At 37.4% G+C, this 27,763-nt stretch overlaps 1 protein-coding gene across 5 annotated transcripts in view; it reads left to right on the top strand.

Annotated features, from left to right (window-relative positions):
• The window catches only part of LOC129740071 (octopamine receptor beta-3R-like), a 422,031-nt gene that overhangs the window by 305,476 nt on the left and 88,792 nt on the right, over nucleotides 1-27,763 (top strand). For all 5 annotated transcript variants that reach the window (XM_055731660.1, XM_055731661.1, XM_055731659.1 and 2 more), the window contains 3 exons: nucleotides 378-476; nucleotides 1,958-2,233; nucleotides 9,247-9,442. In XM_055731660.1, coding sequence (XP_055587635.1) covers nucleotides 378-476; nucleotides 1,958-2,233; nucleotides 9,247-9,442 — 571 coding nt within the window. The remainder of the gene's footprint in view (nucleotides 1-377; nucleotides 477-1,957; nucleotides 2,234-9,246; nucleotides 9,443-27,763) is intronic.

Genomic DNA, 27,763 nt, shown 5'->3' with positions numbered 1-27,763 from the left:
AGTTCGGTCGACGGTCTGGACGAATCCCGACCATCTAATTGAAGAGCTTTGTTGAGTATTGTGTTTCATACTACTTTTACGGGATTCGTGGATTCATGAAAAAGCGCTTGGCAAGAGATAAGCATCTACGAAAACCAATCCACGAAAGTATGCAAAAGTCACCAAGAGTGAATTCGTCCGAAACATAAATAAACTTAACCCATCGCCGAAACTTCAAATGGAGAAACTTCTTGGGATCCTGTACAGTTATTTTTGAGTTCCTTGAGTTTTAGAAGTACATACCAATGTATGTTTATGTGTGCTCTCATAACTTTTTTGTTTTGTTTTCCGGGACATACATAAATCGAACTTTTCAATTTATTTCCTTTGTTTTCCAGGTGGCTGTTTGGCCCTTTCATGTGCGATGTGTGGAACAGCTTGGATGTATACTTTTCCACGGCCAGCATACTGCACCTGTGTTGTATTTCCGTCGACAGGTGAGTTGTTCGTGTGAAGTTTTCCTGTCCTGTCCTGTCCTGGAATGGGAAATGAAATTTGTGCTCGGAGAGTGGTTTGATGTGTTTTTTCTGCCCTTTAATATTTTATTTACATTGAATTTTAAATTGATGAACACCCATACACAAACAAATGAACACAATCAGATTCGATAGGCACAAGTGTAATAGATGATAATTTGATTTGCTGGATGTGTCTCTTTTTTATGGCAATTATTTTGTGCATCCCTCTTGCGTTTAATCGAGTACCTACATTTGCATTGTTTCCCTGTCAATGCGAGCTGACAGTTGTTTGATTTTTTTATTTACTGGATCCATCATTCATTGTTTTAATTTGTTTTAATTGTTTTATGTTGTGAGTTGATCATTTTGCGACTCGAAATGAAAATTTGGAAGAAAAATGACCGTGGCATGATGTCATAAATAAAACCGCATCGAAAAGGATGAGTGTTTTGATATCCTAAAGTTCTGACGGATAACTGTGTTGGTGTTTTTTTTTTTTTTCAAATTTATCGCATTTTCTCCTAGAGAAGCAGCTGTTCCTTGGCCAAGGTAAGCAGTTAAAAGCTTATGCTTCATGATAAAGTTGCAACCAACCATCATCATTTGTTTCTATTTGTCGGAAAGGTTCTCTCCATCTGTAGTCTCAAGGGAAGCCAATTTTGTAAAAAAAAACCTTCTTCCTTTAAATGATAAAAAGTATCCACGGTGAAAAATCTGCCTCCCATCTAGCCCAATCTTAATCCAGTGTGAGAATCTTACAATCATGAAATGTTTATAAGCCTCGTATTAGGTCAAATGATATCGATGATATAGTTTTTTGCGATATTTTGTACTAGTTACATTGAAAGAGCATGCTAGTTCAGCTCAAGTCAGGGTATCAGCAACCAGTCAGTCGGGATCTTTACATGTTGCAAACCAACTTGTAGGCGAGCTTCTGAATGAGCGGCAAGAATGGAAGGAAGATCGCCAGACCAAAGCGATAAATGATAAGGCAAAACTTTTAATTAACTGGGTGCGTTCTATTTTTTTATCTTCCTTTCGACTTGCTTCGTTTCACATCTAGGTTTGGTGTTTTTTTTCTATCTCCTTCTCGGCGAATACTCACCTATTATTTTCCGACGTGTTTTATGAGTTTCGAGCGTTTGCGCGTCTTGCGTACAGAGTTTTCCTAATGAGCGGTAGGACAAATGAGTTTCGGTAATGAGTTTCCTGGGAAATTCATTGCCCGGATTCATTTTTGGTGGAGGCCACAATTGTGGCCATTAGGAGCATGATTGAAGTCAGCACACTTGCCAAAGTTTATCATCATGGTTTTGCTGTGAAGTATTTGTTCTAGTTTATATTTTTGACATTGTTTTCTGTGCTTCTTTTTGTTTTTTTTATCTGGAAAATGGTTTATTCTTTGAGTAGGATAACGATTATAACTTTTTTATTAAAAGCCAAATTTTTCTCGCCACCAGGTATTTTGCCATCGTCCGGCCGCTCGAGTATCCCTTGTACATGACCCAGCGGACGGTTGGCTTCATGTTGGCCAACGTTTGGATGCTGCCGGCTCTCATATCCTTCACGCCCATCTTCCTCGGCTGGTACACGACGACCGAACATCTGGAAACGCTTAAGGACAATCCGGACCTGTGTATGTTCGTGGCAAACAAAATGTACGCCATCATATCCAGCTCCATCAGCTTCTGGATACCGGGCATCGTGATGGTGGTTATGTACTATAGGATATTTAAGTAAGTAAATTAAGCTAGGTTGTAAACAATCTATCTACAAAATATTCCAATATAATCGAATCAGATAAATTGAAGAAAAAAAATGTATACACTAGAGTAATCCGTATACAGGGGTACGTTCCGGAATCTAAACCTCGGGGTCGAAACCGTTCCTTGACCTGCAAGAATGCACCAAGCAAAACTTCAGATTATTTGGTTAACTAAGGGAGGCTCAAGTTTTTAATGATTTAATTTTTCGACGTAGAATTACGTCTTACGGCAACACTATAGGGGGGCAAATTGAAAGTTGCGATCGGATCTCGCGTCACGAAAACTTTCCATTTCAAGGACATCTTTCCTAAAAGACATTTCAAGCCTGCTCATCGTTGATTGGCTGGTCGAAAGTGACAAAAAAATGCGTTGATAAGTTTTGAAGAAAAAAACATTTTTTTTCAATTTTATTTCTTGATTTTCGTTGAGTAATTTTTGGGTTTTGAGAAAGTTTGCCCGAATATTGCCCGGATTTATGGTGGTCACTTTTGAAATCAAATGCCCGGATTTTGCCAGGTTTTTATACAAAATTGCCCGGTTTGTTCGGCCCGGATACGTGTTGAAAAAATTCTGGCAATCTTACCATAGAAGAGGTTGCAAAAATCCAAGGCCTTTTTAGCAAATCTCTGTGCCGATAATGTGTTGAAATGTGCACTGTGCCGAAGACGATATCTTTGAAAAAGCACTACTGGCACAAGCACTTGTGCTCCCAACCAAAATGATGCATGACCACTACATTCAAGCGAAACAAGAAGAACATTTTATGGGATTTCCTTCCTGTTGGATAATTCATCCCAGACACAAGAAAAAAAAAACACAGCACCGTAGGGAGAGTCGATCTCACATCATCAATTATAACGTCTTGCCATTCCGACATCTTAAACAGTATACTATAAGAGCTTCATGCAGGACGAGGGATATTTTTCATAGGCTTTCTACCACCGATCAATAACAAAAAAAAACGCACAACGGTAGCTTCCTGGCATTTGGCCGCCTTTCCTTTGTCTTGTGATGGAAACGGGAAACCCATTGAATGAGAACAGTGCTTTGCTTACTGCCTGTCTAACATACACACTAGAGTGCCCCAAATGACCCGACTTTGAAAAAAGTTATGCGCTGCAGGCTAAAATTGATCCTAGGCCTAGTACAAGATCTTATGCCAATTTTGGGCCAGATCGGATCATGGAAAGGGGTCGCTCAACGAGCCTGAAGTTTGTATGAGATTTTGAGAAATTTTGTTCTAGAGGAACATGAAAAACCAGATTTTCATTAATAGGTTTGGTTCCCGATTTCTTTTGAATACTTACTTACTTACTTAATGATCCCGCGCTGATCCTCCGGTGCATAGGGCCATGGTAAAAGACCTCCACTGTTGACGATCCGGAGCCAGCGTCTTCATTTGGTCCCAGTCAAGATTCTCGTCGACAGTTCAGATTTCAGCGGCTAGACGTCGCCACCACGAGTTTCTGGGTCTGCCCTTTCTTCGATGACCTTCTGGATTCCAATCTAGCGCCTCTCTGCAAATCTCGTTTTCATCTCTTCGCAGCGTGTGCCCAATCCATTTCCACTTACGTTCCCGAATCTCGATTTCTAGCGCCTTTTGATGACACCGGTGATGTAGTTCCTCATTCGAGATCCAGTTGCCAGGCCACCAAGCGCGGATGATATTCCGCAGGCAGCGGTTTACAAAAACTTGAAGTTTTCGCGTCGTTACCGCATATGTGCACCAAGTTTCGCACCCGTACAGCAATACGGATTTGACGTTTGAGTTGAAGATTCGGATTTTCGAACGTAGAGAGATCTGGCGTGACCGCCAGATGTTTCGAAGACTCGCAAACGCAAATCGGGCCTTTCTGATCCGGGTTTCAATGTTTTTTCTGGTACCACCATCAGGCGTTATCTGGCTACCAAGATACTGGAAGCACTCCACTTTATCAACTTGTTGCCCAGCTACCATGAAACTGGAGGGATTTCCTGTGTTGATCTCCATCGACTTGGTCTTTCCGACATTGACTTTGAGACCTGCTGCCTTGGAACTTTCGGTGAGGTCGTCGAGTTTGCTCTGCATATCTGGTTGTGTTTGGGCGAGCAAAACAATGTCGTCAGCCAGGTCAAGGTCGTTCAGTTGCTCCATTGTTGAAGGATTCCACGGGAATCCTCGGTTCGGTGCACAGTCAATCGATCCAATCAGAATCTCATCCATTACGATTAGAAAAAGATGCGGTGATAGAATCTTGTCTCACTCCAGCAGTTACCAGGATTGGTTCGGACAAGACACCGTCGTGCAAGACCTTGCACAAAAATGCCTCGTACTGTGCTTCGATAAGATGGTTTAGTTTCTCTGGGACCCCTCGTCACCTTAGAGCTGCCCAGATGTTTTCATGGTTAAGTCGGTCGAATGCTTTTTCGAAATCAACGAAAGCCAGCAGAAGAGTGTCCTGGAATTCGTTGATTTGTTCCAGTATGATTCGTAGCGTTGTGATGTGATTAGAGATGTACCGAATAGTGGTATTCGGCGAACGGCCGAATACCGAATATTAACCTTTCCAACTATTCGGCCAAACGAATATTCGGCCGAATATTCTGTTTAGTTTGTGATAGAAATTTAAAAGCGACAATTTCATTTTTCCTAGATTTTCTTCCATCTTAAAGCCCCTCATGTTTTAAAGTCGATTACTTCCAATCAGATGTTTAATACATCTGATCTTTTTTAAGTAGAGGTAGCTTGATTTTCAAAATGTCACCATTGACATCAGAGGACTTGTCGCTTCTAGGCCGTTTATCACCGAAGAGATTGGGTTCCAGTGAAATTTGGGACAAAACATGTCAAAACAGGTGCCAAGCTATTTGAAATTGCTTATTTTATTTTCAAGCAGATCAATGTCGAATTTTAGCTAGATGTCTTCAAAATAGCATATTTTCTACCAAACGTATCCACACGGCCGGTCTGGATGATTTTATGAAAAATTTGTAAAAAAGAGCCTATCTCAACAGATTCCTTACGCTTAATTCTCAAATAAACAGGAGGAAAAAGAAAGTAAATTACTTAAAATTTAATTTTTTCATCGAATCACAGCAGCAGTGTTAAAATCGTATCTAAAGAATAAAGAAATATTGATATTGATATTTCAAAGTACTCTAACAAATCGTTTTTGGACACTAAATCTTAAAAACTACAAAGCGAAATTTGAGTATTTATTTGATGAAGCAAATAATTTGAATAAACCCGGGTAAAGTCCGGAGAGTTTCAAACAATATCTGACCATCCCGGTCATATTTGACTTTTCTCGATTTTTTTATTGAATGAATGAACAAGCCTGGATACATGAAAAAAATATAGAATAAACGATAATCGAAGTATAAACCTATCTACAGTGAAATATGCACGGATACACATAAGATCTTTTACTGTAACCATAAGTTTTCGAAGATTTTGCAAGTTTTTCAACATTTCTTTGAAATATTTTATAAATTATTCAACATCAGTTGAAAAATTTGACAAGTCTGTTAGTGTATTAAATTTGAAAAACTAATATTCGGCCTATTCGGCCGAATACTTGGCTCAACTATTCGGTGAGCCGAATATTCGGCTTAACGGTTTTTTGGCGGTATTCGGCGCCGAATATTCGGCCGACCGAATATTCGGTACATCTCTAGATGTGATCCACACATGATCGTCCAGATCGGAATCCAGCTTGTTGCCGTCGGAGTGTAGCGTCGATTTTCTCCTGGATCCTGTTCAGGATCACTTTGCAGAGTACTTTGAGGGTTGTACAGATCAACGTTATGCCTCGCCAGTTACCGCACTCTGTCAGGTCTCCTTTCTTCGGGACCTTTACGAGGATACCCTGCATCCAGTCGGCCGGGAATGTTGCAGTATCCCAGATGTCAGCGAAAAGACGGTGCAACATTTGTGCCGACAGGGCAGGGTCGGCCTTCAGCATTTCAGCAGGGATGCAATCGGTCCCAGGTGCTTTGTTGGATTTCATGTTTTTGATTGCCGCTTCTATTTCAGCCAGCAAGGGCGCTTCCGAGTTGACGCCATTTATGCGACTTACTTTTGGCGCTTCGAGCTGCGGGTTTTGTTGGCCATCGCTATTCGTGACTCGGGAGAGTTCTTCAAGGTGCTCAGTCCATCGTTTGTGCTGATCTGTTCGATCGGTCAATAACTGACCTGCTCGGTCTTTCAGCGGCATTCTTGCATTAGTCCTTGCATCACTGAGGCGGCGAGAAATGTCGTAAAGTAATCGGATATCTCCATTGGCGGCGGCTCTTTCTCCCTCTTCGGCTAGGAAGTTTGTCCAGGCTCTATTGTCTCGTCTACAAGCTCGTTTAACTGCCTTTTCCAGCTCCGCATATCGTAAGCGGGCGGCTGCTTTGACTGACCCGGTACATGCCTGCTCAATTCCGACTTTCGCCTTTCTCCGATCATCGATCATCCTCCAGGTTTCATCCGACATCCATTCACTTCGTCTTCCACAAACTTTACCGAGAGTACCATGGCTCGTCGTGATAAAGGCATTCTTGATTCCACACCACTGTTCTTCGACTGTTCCGTCTGTCGGCAGCTCCGAGGCTCGGGATTCTAGCTGTTCAACGTATGCCCTTTTCACCTCTGGATTCTCCTCGCGCCGTTGGACACGCGCAACTCTCAGTCGTATCTCGCCAAGGACGAGGTGATGGTCAGATGCAATGTCTGCGCTTCGTTTGTTGCGGACATCTAGAAGGCTCCTTCTCCATTTTCGGCTGATGCAGATGTGGTCAATTTGATTTTCTGTTCGGCCATCTCGGGATACCCAAGTGACCTTATGTGATGGTCGATGGGGGAAGAGCGATCCACCAACCACCATGTTGTTGTTGCCACACAATTCTACAAACAGCTCTCCGTTTTTGCTCATCTGTCCTAGGCCATGGCGCCCCATGATGCGCTCAAGGTCCTGATTGTCGGAGCCAATCTTTGCGTTGAAGTCGCCTAAGTGGATTTGAATGTCACCCTTCGGAATTCTCTCAACCACGCTTCTTAAAGCCTAAACAATGAAAATATTTCATACCAAGATTGCATTTCGTTTTGAGTTAAGATAAAGAAGTTAAAATAGGATAACTTTTTTAAGAGTGGTATTCATCGCTGTTAATGAGTCGGGGCGGGCGAAGTTGTTATTTTCTAGTCTGTTCAATGAAGTCTGGTCGAAACAAGTAGAAATGTATTGACAGTTTATCACCTGTCTCTTTCCAATTGACTTTGACCGATTTCTACCAGGTCGAAACGAATTCTGCTGCCGAGCTTGATTGGTTTCGACTAGTTTCTACTTGCTGCATTGAACATCGACCTGACTAAAGTTTCGACCAATACATTGGCTCGTTGAACACCTACCAGTTGACAGAAACCAGTTGAAACCGATTTTTACCAACTATTGAACGAAGCTTTCTTGTACCAATGATGCTATCTAATTGATTACACGCGATTGACACAGAGGCTGAATTTTGGGTGTAGTGGTCGGACATGCATCATATTGCTAGGGAACTCGAGTCATTATGCCATCAGTGCTTTTCCAATTATATCATATTTAGTACAATACACTTTTCAGTGCATTTTCGGCAAAGGGATTTGTTAAATATGCATTGGATTTTTGTAACCTCGTCTATGGGTGTAGGGGAGAGTGGGGTATCGTGGGCCATGGGGAAACGTGGGCCACTTTTAATATATCAGATGTGTGTTGAGATAGAAATCTCAAACTAACTGTCATCGTCGTCGCTTTGCGTGAGCATGTATTCCTATATGTTGTTGACTGAAATACGCATCATATGCTTCTTTTATTTATCAAGCTAAAAAAAAGTTAGAAAAATGTACTTACATAATTAAAAAAACACCCACCAATTTCATCGATGGGGAACCTAAAGTGCATAACAAAAATATGCCCATACGCTTATGATCTTAGTTTTGTCATGATCTTTCACGTGGAAAAGGAATTTTTAATGAAACATCAATAAGTCACACAAACGCAACCAATTTGCAAATCATAGCTTGTGGGGAATCGTGGGCCACACATCTTGAATCACCTATATTTTTATGTTTTTATACACATTCAGAACTTAAAATACGTTTTTCCTATCTGCAAAGTTTTCTTATGCCAAATGAAGAGTTATGAAAAATATTTTGTCAATCCTATATAAGAAATTTCGCCAAAACGGGTTCTGGAATCTATGCGATCATACACAGCTCTCTTTTTTATTTCATCATCTGAAATTGCTTTTAAATAACGAAATGAATTAGGAAATCACAGTTCTGGGTCAACTCATAAACTTTGCATGTTATTTGGTCAATTTGGATTTGATGGCCCACGATTCCCCACCATTTTTCAAAATCCAAAAAAATATTACTTTTTTTCAAACAGTCAGAATTTGGGGAAAATAACTTATTAAAAAAATTAAAAAAATACCTTATGATACCTTAAAAATGTAGAAAACCATACCATATTTTATTTTCAATTTAACTTTTTTAATAAAGAAGTTATGGAACAACGAAAAAAAGTGGCCCATGATTCCCCACTCTCCCATACTTATTGTCGATGCATTTGAAGTTCGAAGTATTTGCGCTGATGGTTGGAAACTTTGTCAACTAGCGATGATAAAAAATATCACACCAATTCGACCTCAAAAATTGGTAACCCTTTTTGTTGAATTTGGAAGATGTTTGATAGATGTCTGGTCAACATAAAATGTCGCCGGCGCTACTGTTGACGAAAACTCCGGTTCGGGTATAGGGGATAAATTTACAACTCGTGCTAAAAAAAATATAATCTATTTCCACCGTGTTGCATAAATAACTATTGAGTTGATTAAAGACGTTTTTTTCCGTTATAGGCCTAGGTTATCCAAAAAATGGTTTTTTCATCTGCTGATATTTTCGTTATAATAAATTAACCTAGTTTGTAGAAATCCTGAACGATTCACAGTGAACCTTTAATTTATCTTATTTTCTCCAGGGAAGCGATTCGTCAACGGAAGGCGCTGAGCCGGACGAGCTCAAACATCCTGCTGAATAGCGTCCAGATCAACAATTCCAACACCCTGCACGCGAATTACCACCGGAGCCACCATTTGCGTGCCAGTGATTGCGATCTGGGAATGGACATTAAAGATATCCAGCAAGACACCCACAGCGAACTGAGCGACCTGGATGTAAGTAGAAAATTCCTAATTTTACTGTCTTTAAACTTGTCAATTTCAAACTGGGAATTGTTCAAGTCAAAAAATGTACCAGATTGCTCTCCGTGACAATTGTCAAACTTTCTAACATCAAACCAACCATGTTTGGATAATCACTTCTTTACATGCTGTCTCGAGCCATAGAAGTGGCTAAATTCCAGCTGAAGAAAAGTGCATTAGCAGCCAATTACCGCACATACTTACTCTTCTTTAGCTAGTCAATTTATTTTCGCATTTTTGTAACTTTCTGTAGCCGTTTTTCCCATCGTCGATGCCCACAAGCTGGGTGAATGCTTTTGTCGGGTCGAAGTAAACAACAATATATGTATGTTGTATGTGGAATTGTGAGAAGAGCTTATGGTGAAGGAAATTGTCCCTCTTTTTCCACAGCCCTCCTGCCATCTTCTACATTAGAAACCTCAACCCCCAAAGAAAAGTGCTTCCGCCAGGAATCCCAAACAAAGAATCAAAAAGAAACACCCTCCACCAGTTGGTTGGCCGTTTTTGAACTGAAGAGCGAACACTTTGAGATGGTTGTTTATTAGTTTCTTGGAAGGAAAGCTGTTGGTGGTGTTTTTTTTTTAATTTTTAGGTGTATGTTATTTTTGTACGATTTCCCATTGTCGGTGGTTTCACACTTTTCAATTCCGCCCGAGACACATCGCCTTGGACCAGCGCGGGTGTTGTTGATTCAATGACTTGATTAACGAAGTTTTTTTTTTATTTTCTCGGCCTCAGTAAAAGAAATAAAGTAATAGGGGAACTGGGAATAAACTGCGCAGTCGGGGCTAGATGCGCCACCATCAGTATTTCACGAAACAAACATTTTTCAACATTTCTGAAAATGCCAGTCTGTTCAATTTCCACTTTTATGCGTTTATAAACATTTGGGGACCTTCTTTCTTTTCTATATTACGTAAATTTGACGAAAAACGAAATAAATTTTTTTTTTTAGATGGAAAAAAGTTTTGTAATCGCCATTGCAACTTTGTTGAAAAAAACTGAGAACTCATGGGGGGGGGGGTTTGGTATTTTTTTTATATGACATTTCTGCACAAACAATCATGAATAAAAAATTATTTTGAATTACTATTTGATTATTTATTTTTGAGTTCTTTTACATAAATCGTTCTTCGAGTTGAACAGAACTCGATTTCATGTATTTTCATCCTAAAATCTTTGAAATTATGATTAGGATTTGTATAAAGAATCCTTAAGTAAAAAAATAGGAAACTTACTTTCATCGATGGTTAAAATCTTAATATTTGCATCAAAATCTTGTGAACTTAGCTTAAAATTGCCGGAAATTTTCCAGCACGTATCCGTGCCGGGCAAATCCAAGCTAATTTATATAAAACCTGGCGAAATTTGGGCATTCTATTTCCAAATTTTCAAACAAAAATCCGGAAAATATTTGGAAAAATTTGAAAAAAATCCAGTCTCCCAAAAAGTCATTTATGTTTATTTTTATAAATCTTGATTGAAAAATTCCATTTTAAGGCGACCAAAATTTAAAATAATAATGATGCAATTAGATTTTTTTCGTTTGATTTTCCAAAAAAAAAGTGAATTAATCTGCACAAATTTAGGAGAATTTTAACCAAATTTGGGCAACCAGACCAGACCAAATCTTTTCCAATTTTGTTAAATTAACATTCGAACAAATCCAGGTAAAATCCGGTAATCTGACTGACTTAATTTTGCTTCTTTGATTTGAACTTACAATATTTTTTAAAGAAAAGTTTCAATTTTGAAAAAAAAAATTAAAATTAATCTAATTTTAAAAAGTAAAAGTGAAAGATAAAAAATTTGCGATTCAAATCGTTTTCATGCAAACTCAATTCAAATTAAAGATTTTAGCTTCAAATTTAGTTCTTGAAACAACTGCACAATACGCCAAACCATATGGAACTCACTGCAATTTTTCTCTATCATCAATTACCTTTCATTAAAAATCAATTTCTGTGGATGACTTTTAAAAATTAGTTTTCAATTAGACAAAACTTGCAAAACGAACTCAAATTCTACTTAATTTTTGTCCTTTTCAGCTAAATTGTGCAAACGAACTGACTTTGGTTATTTTTTTTAATCGAACTAACAATTGGAAAGATGAACCTGCGATCTCTTGCAATTTTAATTCCTTACCGAAATGGTCATCTTGATCATTTTATTTTGATTCTGGAACTCATTAACGAGCTGAATCTGAATCTAAATTTTAAACCTGAATTCAAAATTTTAATTTTCAATCTGTTTCGGGATTCCAATACGTTTTCTGGAATGAACATGAAAACGGTTTCTGAATTTGGAATTATGAGCCAAGAATTCAAATCAGTTTCAGAGCCCTCAATCATGAATCCATAATTATCATTCGGATGGTTTGGATTTCAATGATTATTTTTTATTTAAATTATGTACTTCTAAACCGACTTGCAAATTCATGAACATTGAATCTCAATATAAAACAAAAACTCAGAATGATTTCTAAGTTTTTTTTCCCATATTTGGAAAGCTTTTAACTAAATGTTAAAAATGGGTATGAGTTTCGGAAATCATGAATCAAATTTTTAAGGAAATGTAAAACCAAATTTAAACGACGAATTCAAGCACAGCTTGAGCTTTTAAATGATAATTTGAACTGAAAATAAAGAATTCTAAACTGGACATAGTCCAAAACATGAAAACACAAATACAATTTCAATTTTGATAATAAGGAACCAGAATCTCTGAAATGAGTCACATCTTATTTGAAATTGATTATTAAGAAATGAATTCCTCTCAATAATTGAGAAAATTTTGAAAAACTGTAGCTTAATCCTGAACCGGAGATTAGTTTTCGAGGTTCTGACATCAGTTCTGAGTAAAGATCAAAATTTGATTAGGAATAACAAATTTTGAGTGTAGAGTTGAATATCTTGCTTGCTTTTGATGGACACTCATGGGGGGGGGGGAGGCTATCCTCCAAAGACCCCTTCCCCCCGTTCCTACGGCCTTGCCATCAACTAAGGCATCATGCAACACTTTTCAACTTCAATGGCTTTCAAAAACTCAATGTCAACAGATAATCTTACCGCTTGTGCATAAATAGTTTTAAGGTTTATGGGACATCAAATTCACGTAGTCAGAAAAATTATTGGTTTCACCGATTATATTTTAATTTACAAAAACATGCGATTTTCACTCTACTCAGAAAAAGGGGTAAGTTGCAACAAACTTTAGGACTTTTAATGAAAAATCAAATAAAAACGTTTGGAAATTATAGTTTTCATTTATTTGTGGTGTCATCACGCATTAAGCACCAATGGCACTAATTTTTGGTTTTGTTCGAATTAAATTTTACATTTTGTATGTCAAAAATGTTTTTAAAGAAAATGCAAAGGGTACTGCATACATTTAGGCGTAAAAATACTACAAAAAAATCTACTGGTTTAATTCATGATTGTTAATTGTTGGATGGGTGTAATTAGGAAATAAACAAACTTTACGAATCGATCATATTTCAGCAACTGGAAACGAGATTTAAAGGGTGACTCTTTGATTTACATTTTGATGCATTTTTACCCAGATTGGTAACTGAAGTATAAAAATATTTATTTTAAAAAATTGGTGACTGTCCGAAAAATATTTTTTCAACAACAGTGTTGGTATAAGGCAAAATAAGTTACTCAAGCGTTAGAATCAAAGATCCAAAACTCAAAAACACAAAATCATGAATCAATATTCCAGTCACATGCCTAATATCAGTGCGATATGACTATGTGGAGAGGTTGTTTGAGCCTCAAGCGAGAATGGGATTCGAGGTATTTGGCTCGACAAAAGAAAAAAATACTGATTTTTAATTTATAACTTTTTTTCATTGACTGATTGCTTTTTATGAATATTTTCTAATAGCCTTAATTGAAACAAATATTTCATTCCTCCCCCAGATCTTACTGAAATTTGGCATGTGACCTTCTGATAAGCTAATGATCAATTGTAACTTGAAGTGGCAAAGATTTACCATGTTCAATTCATGCTATACTAAGATTAGTAGTACGGTTCTTCAAATTATTTGAAAATGGAAATATTACTGTTTTAGTAAAACAACCACAACTTTTTCAATTTTCAACCGATTTTTAAAAATAACCACTTAAAATCCTTGTATTGAATTAAAATTCACGGTCCAAAAAAAAAAAACAGATTTTTAAAAATGCTATCACTGAGTCTAAACTGTCGATAAAACAAAAATATGCATTTTTATATTTTTTTCTATCACAACTTTACTAACATAAACAACCTACTGTTGATGATACGCAAAAATAAGGTTCAAATTAGTAAATTTATTCAACTTCATTAAAGAAGAGATTTAAAGTTTATGTTTTGCATTCCGGGGTATTTGAATAAACGTACAAGTAATTTTTAATTTTTAAAATTTTTCAAATTTGGAGCATAACTCAAAAAAATTTCTACTGGGATTTTTTTTTATTTCATTTTCGGTTTCAGCGACCGATTTTACATTAGAAACATGGGTTAGTCGATGAAATTCACAAATTTTTTAAATTTTGTAAACTCTTGTCATCAAGCGTTAGAATTAAAGACAAAAAATTGATTTGTTATTGCTAAAACTATCGAAAATTTTGCAAAATATTCTTTTTAAACTCCTCATAGATAAAACGCCTTAAAGTAGGCAACGAATTTCAATTTCTTGAACGATATCGAGGCAAAAGTTGCGGTTGATGATTTTTTCGAATCGAATTTTGGGACACCGTTTGAACTTGAAAAAGCTCGAAACTTGTTATAATTTTGTATTCTTATCATAATGTGGGAGTCACCAAATAAAAAGAATGTCATTTCGTTTTGATATTCGGGGTTTCTTCAAATGTTAACAGCATTCAAAATTAAAGCGTTAAACACTTGGTCTTGAGCGCATTCTGTCCCAATTTTGATATAATTACTTTTATTAACAAACTATGGGAAGAATTATGGGAAATGAGTGAAATATAGCAAAATATTTATAGTCGTCCGAAAGTGCATAGGGTAAATGTACCTAATCTTGGCCCCTAAGGCATGGTTGACTAGATTTCTCATGATTGCCATCTTCCTGTAATGTGTACCTTCAAAAGTCCTTCGACAAATATGATTGCTTACTAGCCTGAAATGCAGTAAAAATATGTCCTTGCGTGAAAGCGGTTGATAATTTGAGATAAAGCTGATCAAACTTTTGATTGAAATGCTCCTTATTGTAGCCCTCGCGCCGAATTTTGGCCCTTTATAAGTTCCTTAAATTGGCCGTCTCTAGGAAAAACTTGCCTCACTAATACAACAACAGCCCCCACGAATTCAGTGAAAATATCCCGGAAAGAAGCACATCAATGTTCTATATTGTTTTCAAAAAGTCGAAAGTACGAAATGTCAATCAATTTTTGTAATTGATATTTGCATGTAGAATTATAATCTTACGTAAATAAGCTTTACTTGTTCATTTCAGTTTTTGTGCGTTTATAATTTCTATTATAAGTTCCAAACCGTTGCATTGGTTAACATAAATATGTTCATTAATTAAGTAAACAAATCGTTTGCTAAATCTTTAACTTGCAATCATGATAGATCTGTTTCCATTGAAGTTAACAGGTTAACATAAGATAGTAAATGTTCATATTTTTTTTTATTCCACTCCCATAAAAGGAGGACCTACATTTAAAAAACCATTATGATCGAGGCAAGAAGCAAGCAAAAGCTAAAACTTAAGTCAGCGAACGATTCTTTGAATCTTACATATTTAAAATGTCGCCCTTAGGAATTTTCTAGCAATCGTTTGCGTACACCGGGATAGCAAAACAAGACAAACTTTCGCTCACTCCAGACAGTCTGAAAGAAATAGATTGCATCTCACTCATTCGTTTGGAAACTATAGGCAATAGAAGCGAACAGCAAATTCAAAAGCTGGGTGAAATTCAAGCTGCATCCCACTCGCACTCATGCAAAATCATCACCCAAACTCGGCAGCGCTTCTTTCGCATATTCCTTTCCTATACTGAGAACAAACGTCATACCTCCTGCTGATGCACAGTGATCTATAATAAAAAACAAACTTGGTCAAAACATTATTTTTGATTTCACATAAAATTGCAAACAATAAAAATTCAAGTTTGTTACAGCATAGTATATCAACATTACAGTGCAATTATTTTTTAAATAAACATAATATTTAGAGTGTCATAATTTAAGCTTTATAACAATTCCTTTCAGAGCGACACATATGCAGCAAATGTTCATCTTCAATACAAATCAAATTAAATCAAACCTCATTAAAAAATGCGGAATTTATTGGGTATGGATATAGTAACTTCAATATTTAGATCCTAGATATCAATTCGGATTCGGATCCGGTAAATTAATTTACTGAGAGGTAAATTTTATTGAAAAGAAAAGTTCTCGAAATTTACCATTAAAGAGCAGCTCAAATTGTATCATTATAATTCCAACTAAGATGCCAAATACGCTTGAGTCGGCTTGAGAGATAAATGAATTGATTATAGCCCAAAATACATTCATGATATTTTCAATTTATTTCAATCATTCGCTTTACTTATTTGTTAACCATGAAAAATTGCAAGTTTAACACAGTTTCGACAATCCTTCTGTTTTCAAGAATTAAAGTCGTTTTAGTGAACTTTTCACGTAGAAATCGATAGAAAAGATTATTTGCCGCAATAAAAATGAAGAAAAACATCATTCGAAGCCATAGGTTAGTCTATTTTTGAGAAATAATGGCATGGTCCATGTTGTTTGAGTCGTGACTTGCTGGAAGAAATTGGTCCCACTAACAATCGTTCCCATCTTCTAAAGGGAAGCCGTAATAACTCCTAACTCTCCCAGAGCCGGAACCAACAGTCCATCTTACCGCTTGTGCGTCTTGTACAGTTTTCCCCTATGCTCATCTCTCGATTAAAAAAGAGTACAAAAGAGTACTACTCTTAAAAATAAAAGAGTACATCCAGGGATCGAATCCCACTACCCTAAATCTAGGTTAATGAAATTTTGCGGACGTAAAACACAAATACCATGAAATGTGACTATGGAAAATGTTGACTCTACGGGAGTATGAAAGAATGCAAAATATATCTACGGAGTTTAAAAAAATTGTATACTTTACACAGTATAAACTGATTTGCTGGTCATACAGTCTTTGTAACTAATTCATAATAGGAGCTAGTCGATAAGGCATTTCAGAATCTTGCTAAAACTAGCATCGGCAAGTAGAAATAGAAGAAGAATACGTTCTTCACCTTTAAGGGCTAGTCCAGCTAGAAGAAAACAGGAATTTATACACATTAACACGTTCGGTCGTTGATTGCGTAACCTCCGGCAACAAGCAACAATCAAAAAAGCCCACCAAATTATCCAGCAAAACCCAATCCTTTCTGGGTTGTATAATCAGTTTAATCTAATTAAACCCATGCTGGCTTCCCAGTTTGCCGAAAAGTAAACAAAAACAAAACAAGCAGCAATGGCAACATCATAGAAAACCGATTCCGGTAAACTGCCGCCGTGGCCGTGGCCAACCATTTGTTCGATTTGGTTCAAATTCGGGCCTGTGGGTATCGGGGGTCAATGCGTAACTTAACAAATCGCTCTTATAAATTACCTTCTCATTCCCTGTAAAAAAAGGATCATAAACTCGTAATTGGATTCTTAAAACAGTGGGTATTTCTTGATTCCGAAAATGTTGTACCCAAAAAAACATTTATTTCAAACTGAATGCGTTGTTAAATATCGAAATGTTTTTTGACTCCAAATACTCCGTTTCGGAACCAGCACCGCATCAAAGCAAAAGGAATTCGACCGGATTCTGATGAGGATTTCTGCCTCAAGGTCCTGTTTTTATAATTTTACAAACCAATTTTGAGCTCATCTCGGGATCGGTCAGTGTCGATGGAAAGCAGAACCTTTGTGGGGGCGTGATGCAATTTACCTAAAGATTGATAAGACTCAGGCCAAGTCGAAGAATATTGATCAAATTATGCAAGAACATCACCGAGCTCATTAGTACTTGTTGTGACGATGGCTTGGAAAACAGGATTTGATTTGGGCAATTGATTTTCAATGACCGTCTAAGACATAGACTTGAAACAATAAAAGTATGTGTAGGATAATTAGCTTTGACTTTCGGTTCATTAGAACACAGTAAGCGGAAATCATGAACCCGGTAATTCATAATCGGAAAAAAATTATTGGAATGGCAAATTTTTACTATCGACTGTTCTGTAATTTTTAGTATTGTAAAACTATAGCCTCGATTCTTTCAGCTCCGTTCTGGTAGAAAGGGCACCAAACAGCTGAAGCGTACTCGAGAATAGAACGAACTATGCAACAATAAAGACTTTTCAGGCAGTATACGTCTTTGAAATCTTTGGCCATACGAAACAAGAATCCAAGGCTTCGAGAAGCTTTGTCGACAACATAGTTCGTATGAATCTTGAACTCCAGCCTTCGGTCGAGAATAACGCCCAGATCGTTGATATGGTCCACCCGGATGATGGTTTGGTCTCCGAGGATGTACTCTGCATGAAGAGGATGCCGCTTACGGGTAAACGATATTACCGAGCATTTACTGCCGTTCAAGGGCAAGCAGTTGATATCGCACCAGTGAGCAAAAGCGGTGAATTGCTGTTGGAGGAAGTTGATGTCGTCTTGGCCGTTTATAGTGTGAAAAAGTTTCAGGTCATCGGCATAAGCGAGCTTTGTGCCACCGAGGAGCGAGAGTACATCATTAAAATAGATCACGAAAATGATCGGTCCCAAATGACTTCCTTGAGGCACTCCTGAAGAAGCAACGAACTGCCTAGAAAAGGATTCACCAGTACGAACGGATAACTTTCGTCCCATTAAGTAACTCCGGAACCAATCCAGCAGGGAACCACAGAAGCTCAAACGTTCGAGCTTTGCGATTGCAATTTCGTGGTTCACCTTATCGAACGCAGCAGAGAGATCTGTGTAAATGGCGTCTGTTTGACTTTTCTTGGCAAAGCTGTCCTGCACGAACGATGTAAAGCTCAGTAGGTTTGTAGTCGTGGATCTTTTAGGCATGAACCCGTGCTGATCGTTGGAGAAGTGATGCTTGCAAAATGAGAAGATGGGATCCAAAACAACTAGTTCAAACAATTTGGCGATCGCGCATAGAGCGGAGATTCCACGATAGTTGCTCACGTCTCTCTTATCTCCCTTTTTGTGGACAGGAAACATGTGAGCTTCTTTCCACAATGAAGGAAAGATTCCGCCGTCCAGCGATGATTGAAAGATATGCCTGATAGGTGTCAGCAAAGATGGCATAAAACGCTTCAGAAAGGTAGCTGGTATACCGTCCGGGCCCGTAGAAGATGATTTTTTTTAGCTTAGCTGTCGCTTTTAGGATGGCTGCATCGTCGACCAATTTCTGGATCAGAATTGCTGTGTCGCTGTCGAGGAACATGTAGGACGGAAGCCCTGGTTCTTTCCGTTGTTTTTTTACGTGCTTCCAAAAAGATTTCGGACTGGTCTTGAAATTCCTTTGTAACCGATTTAGATAATTCAAGTAGCTAAGCTTACTGACTTTTTTATAAGCAGAGTTTAGTTTGCGGTATTCTCCCTTAGTGTAAGGGGATTTGTGCTTGTTGTAGTTTCGGAGTGCACGTTTCTTGGCCGTCTTCAGTCGCCGCAGTTCTTTAGTGACCCAGGGAGCCCGTAGATCAGTAGCTACCATACGTTTCGGAACATGGCGATCAATAACGTAGTTAAGAATGTTCGAAAAAGTCTCAGCAGCTGCATTTGGATCAGAAGGATCGAGCTCAACTTCCCATTCGATGGACTCAAGAACGAGAGATATAGTTTCGAAATCCACGTTCTTGAAATCTTGATAGAAGGATGCCGTTTTCTTCACTGGAGCATATCTCCTTGCAGCAGCGAAAGAGACCACTAAGGCTGGGTGATGTGGAACAGCTTTGACAAGAGGAGCGGGAGCTAAGTCAATCGTCGGAATCCAGAAACCTTCGTTAACGAAACAGAGGTCGAGCATACGTTCGTTTTCATTCTCGATATTATTTGTCTGACGTAGAGTCGCTGTACTCAGGGCGTCTAAGTATATGCTAGAAGATGCCGAGAACGAAGAGTGCACAGGATCTGGAAACAGAAAGCCACTTCGAGAGGAGCACCATTTTAGACCGGGCATGTTGAAGTCGCCAAAGATAAGTATGTCATCCTCAGGAGAGCAAAAGGAGCTGACTTTAGACAGGCAATGCGAAAAGGACTCTGCTAAAACCAGGTCGCCAGTCCCAAGAAACGTCTTCGATAAGCACAGCCGGGAGTTTAGATCTAACGGCAAGTAACACTCCACCGCCAGTAGATTTTTTGCTGTTGAGGGGGCTACGGTCGCAACGAAACACTGTATAATCTGGGCCAACAATCTGACTGGAGAGGGTACGGTCATTAAGCCATGTTTCGGTAAAGGCAATGATATCGTAGCAGCAGCACGAAGTAGCAAGCAGATAATCGATCAAGCAGGTATTGACGCCACCCGTGTTCTGGTAGAAAATGCTGATAGAGTAGTCCGATTCAGATGGCATCGTGAAACTACTGTGCTTCATCAAGAAAAAAAAATTACACTTGATAATTAACAAGCCAAAGAAAACCTATTAGTATTTGAAATCCTATCCCAAATATTTTCATTATCGTTTTTGTCTTCAATGTTAATTGTTTACTTTAATTTACTGTATCATAATAAGAGATGAATGGTATACAAACAATGACTGTTGGTCGATTGAGATGAAAAACCCAACGTTATAGCGGTCCTTAGTTCAGAGCCAATTAATTTTGAGATTCAGTTTTGATTTCAAAATTAATTTATCCGGCTGATTAACAGTATGAAAATTATAATGTCTGTTATAAATAATTCATTGAGTTCGGAATTGCTCGTCTTAATCTGAAAGGTTGACTGCGTCCAAAAAGAAAAACTATATATAACTCCTTGAAAAACTTGAATTCTAATTTATCTTAACTCTTTCTTGGCTCGTACCTTGATAGGTTTGAGGAGTGAAATAAGTTATTGACACATATTGAAAAATATTTAAATGTGATGAATGTATTGATAAGATCTTTAATCCTATTTGCCGCTGGAAGTGTTCGTGACATAATGCTGCTAGTTTTACTAAAACTTATAAATTTTTGGAAAAATAACCTCAAAAACGACCGTGTTTGTCGACCGGGTATTTTCCCTGCTCAAATGTGCGTGAGAAATATCAAAAAACAACTGTAATGACCATCTCGCGTGAGCTTTCATTACGTCGTATGAAACATCTTGAAAATTCACAGAGATTGCTTCAAAAGTTATCAAAACAACTTTAAAATTTGTATTTCACATATAGAATATGTTGTCCAGGCTACAAATATTCTAAATGGAAAGAAGTTGCTACTAGTTTAAGTCAATTTTTTTTTCGTAATAAAACTGTTTGTTAACATTTTGTTTCATACGACGTAATGAAAGCTCACGCGAGATTTTGGTATAATTCTGGACTGGACTGGGAAATTTACCTTAAAAGCGACCATGTTTTAAGACTTTTTTCCCCATCTTAATCCGTACACGAGAGTAAGTGCGCGTGAGAAATGTCAACTTAAAAATCTTTTATTCAAAAAAAAAAAAAAAATTGTTGAAAAACTGCACTGAATTTGGAATATTTCAAAATGTATGTTTCAAATTGCTTCCTACATTTTTCACCTTTGACATTCAACCAAATTCTTTGATTCAAAGTTTTGTTAAAACCATATTTCGAAAGTAATTTTGAATAAGGGTCATTTTAATGTTCCTTGACCGATGCCAACGAAACACTACGAACTAAATACATCGATTTCAATGCCTTTCCACACCACCAAAACGAATTTTGAATGGTAAAAGAACAGTTCTATCTTGATGCAAACGAAAGTTATTTTTATTTTCTTGTCGTTTTATGGAATGTCAAATATCGTATGTCTGTGTGAGTGAATTCATTTAATGTTTTGATTTTGATGTGACGAATTCCCGTTTGTTTTATTTTACCCATGGATAAAATCAATTACACGTGCGATATTCAAAAAATGGTTCGAAATTTAACCAAAAAAATAATAATGAAAAAATAACTTAACAACAGAACAGGAAAAGCTAAGCTATTCTTACTAAACAGACTCGGATAATTGAGATTGTTTGTCAAGAATCATATGAATGTCATATGAAATTGTATTAAATTTGCAGGAAAATGTATCATCTCAAAGCTAAAAATATCTTTTCCACAACTGCCTCTTCCAGTGGGCGGTAAAAGGGCTAGTTTGATATCCAAGTTTAGTTAGATATTTTGAAAAGAGGACATTTCTCGAATGTGACTAAATTTTTCATAGAACGGGAAGTTTTAGGATTTATTGGAGAAAAAAGTAAATAAAAATCTGACACAGGTTTTTTGTTATAGATGATGACTTAATGGTATATTTCGTTGTTGCGAATTTCATTAAGCTTCTTCTGCTAACAAAACATTGCTTTACAAATTTTGTAAATATTACCTCTACATTTGATTTATCCAGTTTTTGTAAACCTCTATAAATGCGGCAATTCGGCTAGGCGAAGGGTTTTGAGAAACTCTAACAGAAATGATTATTCAACAAAATTTCCATCCAATTTCGTCCATTCAACTGATTTACCAGTTCTAAACAGTAATATAATTTAAAGCCACATTCAATATACTGTAGTTTTGCAATATACAATCAGTGGAATGTTTTTACGATGTCATTTATCGTTTTCTCAACAAGTCCTAGATCGTTTCATAACTATTTACAAATAATTGGGTTGTCACAATATTTTTCTACTTTGGAAACTTGAACTTACCCTTGGCGGAGGTTTCGGGGTTAACGAAATCCTACAGTTGAAAGTGATCTTCACACATGAAGCCAAAGATGTCATAAAATGGTTATTTTTCAACCACAATGCAATAAGGAAGTGGTGCAGAAGATCTCAAGTTGTCATTCAATTTTCATTTCTGTCGAAGTCGATGTATTTACAATAAGCTTTATGGTTGAATTCTAACCACATTTGGTTAATGCGCTCCAATTCAAAAACGGTTCTTCAGTGGTTTTCGAAATATATTGTGTAATTTTTTTTTATCAAAAGTAGGTAATCAAAAACGACCGTGTTCATCGCTAGACATGGGTGGCAAAACTCCTCAGATCGGCTTGTCCAGTGAAAGAGAGTGCAATTTTTTTCGTTTGCTCCCCCAATCGGTGCGGGGAGAGATAAATCGCACTGAAATAAAGAGTGAGATTGTCAACACATAAGAGTGAGCGAGAGCATTCATATCCGCTGATGAAGAGAATTCCCTCTCCGGAAAAATCTGTTGCGCAATGTGCTGAGGAGAATTCGAGAGCTAACTCAGTTTATTCTTGGTACGTTCACGAGAAAAGATGCTACTTTCCGAATCAAAGCTCCCAGCGGTGTCCTGATTTTCTAGAAGCCGTCCTGATCTTAATAGCAATTGATTTTGCAATAAAAACAGTTTAACCTCTTAAACCAATGGTAATCTTCGGTTCAGATGATATTTGAGCGGTGTTTTTCGGTATAAACTAAAAGCCACCTAACTTTATATCTCTTCTGCTGCATAAATTAAGGCGTATACTGCACCGCTATTTCGCCTTAATTTATGCAATCTAAGAAGAGCTGCATTTCATTTCCACCAATCTACTGGGGTCCTGAAAAATCCTGGTTTTTGTTCTTCGCGGTGTCCTAATTTTTTTATGAAACCACCTGTCACCTCTTCTTCGAACGCTATACCTTTTGAAAAAAAAAAATTCAAAACAGCTAACAGCAGTAGGCATGGTAGCGGAGTAGAAATTGTTTATATTTTTTCTACGTTGTGTGGTCCCACCACACAATATTTATAAATATTGTAAATATTTTTTTCCTTTTTTACTCTGAGGTGTATGACAGGGCGCTCTTTGTTTAGAATTCTCTTTCTCCCACTCGGATGCAAATGCTCTCACACTTGCCGTCCGAGTCACTTACAGCTCGTGTAAACTCGGGTAACGAGTGGAGCACGATCAGCGAAAGAGGATTACACTCGGAAGCCGAACTGAAAACAGTGTTGGTTTCTCCCGGCTCTTTGTTGTTTGAGAAGAGCCGACCAACCCTGTCGCTAGATGTAAAAAAACAAATAGCACAATGCAAATGTGTGTGTGATATTTCGAGATTTTTCCTTTTGTGTATGTGGCCGTTAGTTTCACGACAACCCGTAGATAGCGCTGCGGAACAAGCGCCAAAATCAGCCTTCAGTGGTCAGTCTGGGTATCTGGTGTCTGCGATTATAACCAGTTCTTGTGACGTAATCAGACCATGGAACGTAATCAGACCATGGAACATAATCCGATCATACGACATAATCGACCATGTGACAATCAGAACATGCAACATAATCGACCATGTAACATAATCCGACCATTTGACATAATCCGACCATGCAACATAATCGACCATGTGACATAATCCGATCATGCATTGGACCATATGACATAATCCAATCATGCAACTTAATCAGACCATGTGACATACTCCGACCTTGCAACACAATCTATCATGTGACATAATCAAACCATGCAACATAATCGGACCATGTTACATAATTCGATCATGCAACATAATTCGACTATTTGATCAGGCAATGCATCATATCCTGACAAGGCGACATGCAATGACATGTAGAATGCGAATCCCTGCCATTGAAGCCCAATGCCTACAAATTGATATCTGAGTTGAATTACCACTGGTGGGGTCTAAATTCTGATCGAAGCGCAGCAAACGTCAGTTCAGTTCGACGATAAACAGAGAATGAAACCAAGTCGACCGATGAGCCCATTCTGCCTTCCGTGTTTTCTTCTCTTTTGTCTTTTTTTATTTTGGCTTGGTGATGACGTCATAATCCTTTAGATGTGACGTCCGTTAATGAGGCTTTTCTCGTGACGCGAAATTCGTTCGCGAATTTCAATTTGTCCCCCTATAGTATTGGCGCAGTGTGTATATTATGGATTCTTTAGGAACAAGTCAGGAATCTCTTCTGCCAGCCGAAACTTTTCCTAATCTTACAATTTCAATGACAGATGTGAGACGCAAAATTTTTGGAAGATTTCACATATAGTGCCCATACACAAGAGTAGTTCTAGGATCTCCGTCGAAAACTATCGTGGTTTAGCAATCCTTTCAGCTATACCCAAGCTTTTCAAAAGCACTGTGTATGACCAGATGTACCCGTGGATAGAATCCCAAATTTGAGATGTTCAACATGGATTACTTAAAAGGCGATCAACCGTGACGAATCCAACGGAGTTTGTCTTAAAAGTCTCACAATGGATGATGGGAGGTATACAAGTCGATGCTTTGTACACCGACATGTGGCCGATGTGATCAACATAGACGTCCTTCTGTTGGCGCTGTGTAAAAATGGAAAAAACGGTACTTGCCTACAATGGATTCGACTTGATCGAAAGAACGCAATATGAACGTAAGGCAAACGTCCATACTATAAAGCGGGTCATAGACTACACAACATTTGTACAAATGCGATGAAATTCGATGAAATTTTGTCGCTGTGAGCACGATTTGCATAGTGTATGGCACTGCTTGAATGAGCGCCCAAACGGTTGGTGTAAAATCGGTCGGGATCGAAATATTTTGTACAAAACATTTTCCCAGCCAGGGTGGAGATGGTTTTTTTTGTTGCTGTTGCTGTTTTCGCCAGCAATCATTTGTGTTCGCGTGAAATATGTTTGTATAGTGTGTGGGCGAGCATAGATCAAACAATCGACGCAGAATCATCGAATTTGTACAGGCCAATTTGTGTAGTCTATGGCCCGATTAACATTCATATCAACAGATTAAAGAGAGATTAACAGAAGTTCCTGGGATGGCAAGCAGAAATGCCGGAGTATCGAGTGTTTTGCATGCTGGTAGGATTGGACTCCCTGGAAACCCTCAGAAAATCAATTGACGCACTGTTTTTAAAAGATCTGACCAGTGGAAAATATTATTCACCGTATTTAACATCTCAAATGTGTTATAACCAAGACCGTAGTAGTTTGCGTAGCGTAAGGCCATTTCAGTTAGCTTATCGACTTCAAAATTATGCTAGGAATGAGCCAATGTACTGAATCATGGCACTTTATAATGCTTGACGTTGATATTATCAAATTAAATATGGCCAGAGAACAAATTAAAATTAGAAGTAGGCAGTGATAATTGATATTCATCAATCCTGTCCTGTTGATCATCATATTAATTATACTCTATAATAAGATAACGAGCTGAAGCCTAGGATCTAAATAAATAAATAAATTCATTGATTGTTTTGAAAATAATCGGAAGCGAAGTATCACATCTAATAGCTTTCCTTAGTAAGATATACACAGATACACATCGTTGAAATTCCAGAAGCAGGTGCAAGAGACATCTTGCCGTAGGTTTCTCTCGTTTGATTAGTTTAATTGACATTTGATTGGTGATTCGAAATTCAATTTCATTACTGCTTCGAAATCTAATGCCTCATCAGCTCAACATTTATCTGCTTTCATGCAGTAAAAGCGGCAGCTCTGCCTAGCCTGTATCCATACAAACCATCAGACACACAAGCACATTCAGATTGTTGTTTGCTCAGCGAGGAAGTTGAGCTTTTCATTACGCTCCGTCACGTCAGGAACATCAAATTAAAGACTAGATTACGGAAACAAACGGAAGTCCTGCTGTTGACGGACAATTACGTGATTTAAAAAGGATTACGCTCCGTGTTGCGTTAAATTCACAAGCTATTGGGCTTGAAATTTGGATAGCTTCGGGAGGATTTTTTTTATTCTATTCGTTTGCTATGTTCCTAGGTTAGTTTTTTCACAATATTATTTAGGGGAAATCTCTATTAGACGCATCAGCGGGGTAAGATTACCTATTTTATTATTTTTCAAAAATATCCTTATCTATGGCTTCGAATGATGTTTGTCTTCATTTATATTGTGGCAAATAATCTTTTCTATTATTTCTTAAGTGAACATTTTAACTTTAATGGCTCTAATCCTAGGAAACAGAAGATCTAATCCTAGGAAACACGAATGCCACAAACGGGGTAAAGTGTCAATAATTAGAAAAAAAAGATGAATTATTCAAATCTGTTAAAAACTTGTAGTTTTTCTTGGCCAACACTATTAACGATTCATGTTGAACCAGACTGTGCAGTCTGATAAAACTGCAGCTTTTCGTATGCACTTTCGGATAACTGTCAATATTTTGCTATACTTGACTAAGTTCTCACAATTTTTTACTAAACAATCATATCAACATTGGAGCATAATGCGCTCAAGACCACGTGTTTTACGCTTTAACTTTGAATGCTGTTTACTTTTGAGAAAACCCGAATTTCAAAACGAAAACTCATCCTTTTTATTTGCTGACACCCAAATTAGGATAAGAATGCATTAAAACAAATGTCGTATTTTTTAAGCTTAAAAGGTGCACCACTATTCAATTCGAAAAAATCATCTACCGGCATATTTGCCGCGATATCGGCCAAGAAATTGAAATTCGTTGCCTACTTGAAGGCGTTTTACGCCATGGTCGGCATTTTTCTTCGGATCTGCGTGTCCAGTGAAAGAGAATGCAATTTTTTTCTGTTGTCCATCCCTAGCTGTGTGGGGACAGGATAGCTAGATTCCTTAGGTATACTACTCCGTTGCTTGCATATGTATTAGTAGGCCAACCGAAAAATAGTTATAGAAATTTCACAGAAATGTATGGAAATTTGTTTAAATATTAGTTTTCTTATAAAACTACTGATTTTAAAATTCTGCAAAAAATATAGAAATGTTCACCAAAGTATATACAATGCATTAAGCGCTCTGCGAATGGAAAACATGTTTCCTAAGTGGATTTTTATAGAGTTTAAAAATATAGCTTTTTGCTGAATTCTTTATAACTGAAACTTTTTTTAATTTTTTAGTGTCTAAAATACAGAAGCATTCATTACAAATTGTAACAAGTCTTTTTTTAACCATATTTTTAAAACTACATATGAAAAAATGCTTTCCGAAATTCGAATATTTTGCTGAAATACTGCTAAATTGCTAAAGAAAAACTGTCTCGTAGTCAAAAAAAAGAGAGCTTTTGATCATAAATTTTACTAATTGCTTCACAGCGTATTTCAAAGAATACGACTGATTACTTATTTGGACAATAAGACCCCTCAATCTTCCATAAATTGAAATTATGTTTCAAATCCCATACATATTGTTCTAAAT

The sequence above is a fragment of the Uranotaenia lowii genome, chromosome 1 (genome assembly GCF_029784155.1).
Source record: "Uranotaenia lowii strain MFRU-FL chromosome 1, ASM2978415v1, whole genome shotgun sequence".
NCBI lineage: Eukaryota > Metazoa > Arthropoda > Insecta > Diptera > Culicidae > Uranotaenia > Uranotaenia lowii.
The sequence above is the reverse complement of the archived record's forward strand: the minus strand, read 5'-3'. Positions and strand labels throughout refer to the sequence as shown.